This window comes from Corvus brachyrhynchos, unplaced genomic scaffold, assembly GCF_000691975.1.
Source record: "Corvus brachyrhynchos isolate BGI_N302 unplaced genomic scaffold, ASM69197v1 scaffold126, whole genome shotgun sequence".
Lineage (NCBI taxonomy): Eukaryota > Metazoa > Chordata > Aves > Passeriformes > Corvidae > Corvus > Corvus brachyrhynchos.
In genome coordinates this window covers 6,836,792-6,843,070 of record NW_008239283.1, presented here as the reverse complement: position 1 = coordinate 6,843,070, position 6,279 = coordinate 6,836,792, and the positions used below count along the sequence as shown (strand labels likewise).

General features: G+C 48.7%; 1 protein-coding gene and 1 long non-coding RNA gene across 3 annotated transcripts in view; one reads left to right on the top strand and one right to left on the bottom strand.

The window, feature by feature from the left end:
* The window catches only part of LOC108448150, a 26,525-nt gene extending 22,623 nt beyond the window's left edge, over positions 1-3,902 (bottom strand). The window contains exon 1 of the long non-coding RNA XR_001863936.1: positions 2,731-3,902. This is a non-coding gene — a long non-coding RNA (uncharacterized LOC108448150). The remainder of the gene's footprint in view (positions 1-2,730) is intronic.
* LOC103619725 (TGF-beta receptor type-2-like) overlaps positions 1-6,279 on the top strand; it is a 31,150-nt gene that overhangs the window by 14,137 nt on the left and 10,734 nt on the right. For both annotated transcript variants that reach the window (XM_017740203.1, XM_017740204.1), the window contains exon 2: positions 5,139-5,289. In XM_017740203.1, the coding sequence (XP_017595692.1) occupies positions 5,139-5,289 (151 nt within the window). The remainder of the gene's footprint in view (positions 1-5,138; positions 5,290-6,279) is intronic.

Sequence of the window (6,279 nt, the reverse complement as noted above, 5' to 3'; positions counted from 1 at the left end):
GCAGCTGAAAGCATCACCAGACCCCATCACTGGAGAACAGGAGTCTGCTGGAGGAAACTGAGCTGCGTCCAAAATAGAAGTACAACACTTTGAGGTCTGGTTCTGGGGAGATCCTGTAGCACAGCAGGATGCTGCAACGACACCAGGCATTTTTGGCAGGGCAGACCTACCTCCAGCTGACTGCAAGAAATCCAGGATCCCTGTTACACAGGTAGTGCTGAACAACTGTGTGGGAACTTCTGACCCTGCACAGAATCCCCTGGAAATCAGGGCATAGGAATTACCCTGATGCCCATCTGTGGCACTGGTTGTTGCATCATGGAGAAGGCAGCTCGGGAGTAACCTGGTGATGGGGATCACCTGGTGCTCTCACATGGGTCAGCGAGAGAGCAGAACCCATCAACTCTGCTGTTGGATTAATCTTAAAAACAAAGTACTGCATATAAAAGGGAAGGAATTTGTTTGTTCTCATAATAATTTTATGAGAGGCTCTGTTATTGCGTAGTTGTGTCATTAACCATGGATAAAAGCCCAAAGCAAAACCTAATCCTAAACTTGGCGGCAGGCGCAGGACTCACCGCGGAGCCCAGGCTCACCCAGGTGGGAAAGCAGGTCCCAGTGCAGGTTGTGTTTCCATCAGGGCACATATCTGGAGGTTTCCAGGAATAACAGGGCTGCAGGGTTGAGTTGGAGCTGCTCCCCAGTCCTGTGTTTAAGTGCTGTTTAGGGAAAGCATATTTAGGGAAAGCTGCTGATTAGGGAAAGCAAAGAGCATCTCAACTAATCTCCCTGGCCTTAGTGTCTGCCAGTGCAAAGCCTAGGGACTACAGGTTGATTGACCTGCATGGAAAAGATGATGCAGGAAGCTCCCAGAGCCACTACAGTAACAGCAAGCTGGGCAGCCCTCTGTGACAGCTGAAATAGCCTCAGCCCCATCCCAGGGTGCTTGGAGATACGCGGAAAGGAGGGGATAGACCTCACTGTAGAGCATTTGTGACCTAAAAATTATCAATTTTTCTTTGTCCTTGAGAAATACCAGCAATGTAAGGACAGTTATCACTGCAAGACAAAGCATGATCTGAAGGTCCTATAATGGAGGTCCTATGCAGCAGAGGCCTTCGTCCACTTCCACCTTGGGAAGGGCAGAGCTGGGAACAGGGATAAGAGCCCCAGCATCTCACTCCAAACATGTTCCCTTAAGCCCATCTGGTGTTTAGCTGTCCCAAAGCAGCATGTCAGGGAGAATACTTGAGAACTCTGCCCCTCAGTGAAAATGCATTGCCTGCCATCGCTTGGGCTACGAGGCGCTTTCTCCTTGCCTGTAACAAATGTGCTGTGCCTGCACCCCCAGGCACCCCCAGCTTGCTCCTTAGTGGTTCCCCCTCCTTGGGGACCACAGCGTGGGGAAAGCTGGAGCCAGAGTTAGGTGCTGGATGACCCACCTGCTCTCTGGGGCTGCAGTGATAGAGAGGGGCTCACAAAATCCCCCTCCGTGTTCCTCCAGCCGCAGTCCCTGCTGGCAGAAAGCTCATCTGCTGGGGGGGCTGCTTCTGCGGCTGCAGCGATGGGACTGGGGTGAAATTCTCTTGCAGAGCTGTTTTCAATGACTCCAGTATGGGGAAGAGGGTGAGTTATTGACTACAGCAGTGGTGTTTCCATGGGTCTTGCAGGTGGCCAAGCTGAGGTTGTGGATGCCCTGTGGGCAATGAGAGGCTGGGGGGCTGCTCCGACACGTGTTAAAAAATATCCCGGTGTCCTTGGGTGGTGGTATCACCCCTGCTGCTATTGCAGGAGAGACACAGGCACTTCTGGCATCATTTTCCCTTTATTCCCTGACTTGAAAATCATCTCATATTCTCTCAGTAACCTCTCTGGGGTCCCAGTTATAGATACCAGAAGATTTGATCCCACTCTCATGCACAGGAGAACAAGCCTTCCTATTGATGGGAAGCCAAGCTTGCTGTGAGCCCACCTATCGGTGACTTCAAACCATCCCTCCAACTGTCGTTCCACAATAACTTTGACTAACTGTACTATTTATTGGCTCACATCACATCCTTATGGCTTCAATTTATTTTTGGAAAACTCAACCCACATTTAATTAGTTTACAGTTTGTTCCAAGTTTTGCTTATCCAGCTTTTTTTTTTTTTAGCTTTTTTTTTTTAAGTTTGTATTTTGATGTTTAGCATTTGCCTTGGCAACATCTGGAACCCGTTTATGGAAGTGTATTGTTACTTTTACTGCTTGTGCAGCTTTATTAAATCATCCGACTATTAATATTGAAAGTGTTCATCTGGGTCTAATCAGGGCCAAGATGAGTGATGTGGCAGTTAAATTGTACCTACGAGCTGATGGGTCAAGGACACACAGTCCTGAAGAAACTTGCAGTGGGCTTTGTGCTCTTCTTTTTAGCTCCCTAGGACAAGAAGGAGTTGAAGAGGGGGGAGAAAAAAGAGATATTCCTGCTCTGACCTTTCTTGCAGAGCAGATAACAGAATCACAGCCTGAGTTAGTTTAGAACAATTTGTCTCCAAAGAATTTTGTCCGGTTACCGCTATATTTCTGGATCTTGTTTCCATATTTAACTCCTTCATCTGTCCTGGCTTCCCCCCTGCACAGCGCAGCCAAGTCAAGATCCCCACCACACACACCAGTGCAATACTGGCAAGTCTGATGTTCTGCTCTGAGATCTCAAGCAAACCCTTGACACAAATAAGTAAATAACATACCTGGTGGGTACCAGCAGCATCCACAACCTGGATTTGTCCTTTTGCTGCTCCTCTGCAGGGCCTCCAGGTATCCCTGGAGTGATGGTGCTGAGCCAATCCCACATGAGCCTGTGTGAGTACAGCATGAACCGCGGCATGGATGGGTTGAGCTGAAGAGGTGAAAGAGGAACTATGGCAGTGACACCACCAGAGCACAGGCCTGGGTGTGGTAGGGCTTGGCTTTGGGGCAAGAAACCAGTTTACCTTCAGTTCTCTGTTCCCACGAAATAACGCAAATGGAGTTTGTAGGGTGTGGTGGCTGTTGCTGTAGGTTGAAGGCTGCACACAAAAAATGCTGGGCTAGATTTCTGTTCCACACCCAAACCTCTCATCCTCCAGTGGAGTTTTGCCTGAGATTCTGCAAGCCCTGCCCCAGCCGAGCAAGGCAGGGAGGTGAGGGTAGCTCATGCTCGCTGCAGGTGCTTCAAATCCCAGCTGAGGCCATGGTTTCAGTAGCTACACCTTGGATGGACGTGGGTCATTGGATCTGTTGAGATCACCCACAAAATCTCAGGGTAGCCCAGCAGGGCCAGAGCAGCCCCATGGATGGGGAGGATGCTGAGCAAGAGGTTGTGGGCAACATCTTCACCTACCCTGCTCCCAGCTACCCCAAAACCTGACACAACACACTCCCTGCTGAAATGCATTTTAAGCCTGACATGGGTCATTTAAACCAAAATTTCCTCCTTCCAGCCTTCAGATGCAACAGGCTTTTCCTCTGCACCCAGGTCTCCCCCCCTACATACAAGGCCATGGGAGCTTGTAAATGGTTTATTTCTGTGTGGGAGCCTTCCAGCAGCTCTTTACGACTGTCGCAGGGAGGGGGGTCTGGGCCAGTGAGGGAAGCAGAGCCCGCACGTGGGATGCTGTCAGAGCAGGCTGCATGCCCTGGATTTGGGGAGCAGAGAAATTAAAAACCCCTTTTTGCTGTTGGGACAGTATATGCATTTAAAAGGGTCCATGGGCTTGGCTGTGGAACACGGGCAGGTCACAGAGGTGACCACAAAGAACGTAAGAGTTCCTGCATGTTGCTGACAGACCTGGGGTGCCCATGGGTGTGCTGGATCAGCAGGGCCTTGTTTGCAGGGGCTGAGGGCTCCCAAGCCACAGCCAGGGATTTTGCAATTTTTTTTTCTTCATTGGGTGTTTCTGGCACATGGCAGCCAGAGAATCACAGACAGCTCAAAATTTCAAAAAATTAGCTGCTGTAGTTTGAGTTCATACCTGAACACTTTAGAGTACACATATTTACATAAAAAAAAGTATAAATATATATTTCTACATAAGCCACTCAGTGGCTTTTTTTTTTTTAAGCCATTTAGCAGCCTTAAGACAGGAAGTTTAAATTTATGGCACATGGCAGCCAGAGAATCACAGACAGCTCAAAATTTCAAAAAATTAGCTGCTGTAGTTTGAGTTCATACCTGAACACTTTAGAGTACACATATTTACATAAAAAAAAGTATAAATATATATTTCTACATAAGCCACTCAGTGGCTTTTTTTTTTTTAAGCCATTTAGCAGCCTTAAGACAGGAAGTTTAAATTTAGCTGGGATTTATCCCTTAACCAAGCATGGTTCATGCACCCTTTCTATAAAAATAGAGATAATGCTATGCCTGTGAGATACAGGCAGAGCAGCTCCCCACAGGCAGCAGTTATTCCTGCTACTGTGGCAGATCCTGGCCTCCGGAGGTGGGAGAGCATCTCATGCTGGGATGGGGCACAGCGGGCAATGAAGCCCTGAAGGGAGCAGCCCCTGTTGCCACAGAGCTTGAGAATTCTCAGCCCATCCTTTACTGCAAATACACAGATGCTTGGGGAGTGGGTAGCAAACACATTTCCCAGCTTGGCCTCATTGAATAGGAAGAGGCAGGTCAAGGAGACAGCAGGAGAGGAAGGAGCTGTCCCTGCCTGGCCATACATCCCTCCCCAGCACCTCTCTTCCTGCTGGGAGGGGAATAAATGAATTCTTCAGGCACACAGAGACTGGAGATGTCCCATTTCCAACACCAAATGTACTTGGGATGAGGGGAAATGCCAATTTGAGCCTAGGTTGTAGAGGAAGAAGTAAATTTCCCCTTGATGATAAATGCTACGGCAAACACAGAGGGAAAACGTGGTTCTCTGCAGTTTCCCAGGCTCTTTTCTGGCAGGACCTGCCTGATGGGAGCATCCTCCCATCTCCTCTAGGCTTTGGAATAACACAAAGCACAATTGACTGGGCAAAGGAGAGCAAAAAACCCTTTAAAAAAAAAACCGCATGGAGAAATAGGGTCAATTGAGGCTCCTTCTCCCCTGGCTGTGTGAATCACTTGGAATGGTGGTTGTTCTTCCACGCTCACCCACAGCCCCTCTCTGCTCCCCAGCCTGCAGCGCCGGCGCCCGCCGCAGCCTCAAGACCAACCTGTGCAAGTGGTGCGACTCCACACCGCCGGCCTGCGAGGAGAAGGTGTGCTACAGCAACTGCAACCTCAACTCCTACTGCGAGGACCCCTACGAGATCTGCGTGGCCATATGGTGAGAGAAAATTCCCTCCCCAAGGGGAGACGGGGGGAGGAAGGGGTTCAAGTGTGTACTCCTGTGCTTGGATTACTGATCACTGCAGTAATTCAGCATTTCTCTTCCTCTTTCCTTGACTCCACTATAATTAAAATTACAAGGCACAGTAAAAAAATCATTTGGTCTGCCCTGTAATTAGTACCAGTTTATTTTCTAAATAAATTAAGCTTTTGAGTGCCTGACACAAAGAGTAGCAAGTTTGCTGCAGGACCTATAAACTCCCATAAACCTCTGAATTTAGCTTTACAAGCTGAACCCAAGGGCAAACCAGCAACCCTGACCTCCAAACCTATGATGTCCTCTTGCATCAGGCAGGTGAATCCTCAGTTCACATGCAGGGGTGCAGCCAAGGTCAGTCCCCATCCAGAACATGGATATCTGAGCTGGCACCACACTGGGGTTAACCCACTGGGTTTATCCCACCTCTTTCCCATCCCCTGGAAAAAGCCCTTTTCTGCTCCTGCGAGAGGTGCCTGGACAGGAAACGCAATCTTGCCTTTCAGGCCAAGCACACACTGCCTGGTTTGGCCCGGAAGAGTGCCTCCCCCAGCTTTTTGGTCCCCATGAGCAAAACTTAAAAAACATCCATTTGGGTCTGCCCAAAGTGATTTCCCTCCACTTTCCCTTTTAATTTGGCTGCCAAAGTGAAAGCCAGCCAAGCACTTATCGCTAGGCTTTATCTCAACCTGCTAATTAGCGTGAATGCTGTATGCCAGCTTTCAGTAGGAGTTCGCCTCAACACAATTGTTGCATTATGGACTTTTAAAAAAGCTAAACACAACAAGAAACCTAAACAAACAAACAACAAAATCCACCCCCTGCCCCAAATTCTCCTACACACACTTGGAGAAGCCACCTTAAATCCTGGGTAAGCAATCTAGCATGTTGCTGGGTTTTTCCCATTAACAGTTTACATTTACAGGAAAAAGCAAGGTCCCTGCAGCAGGA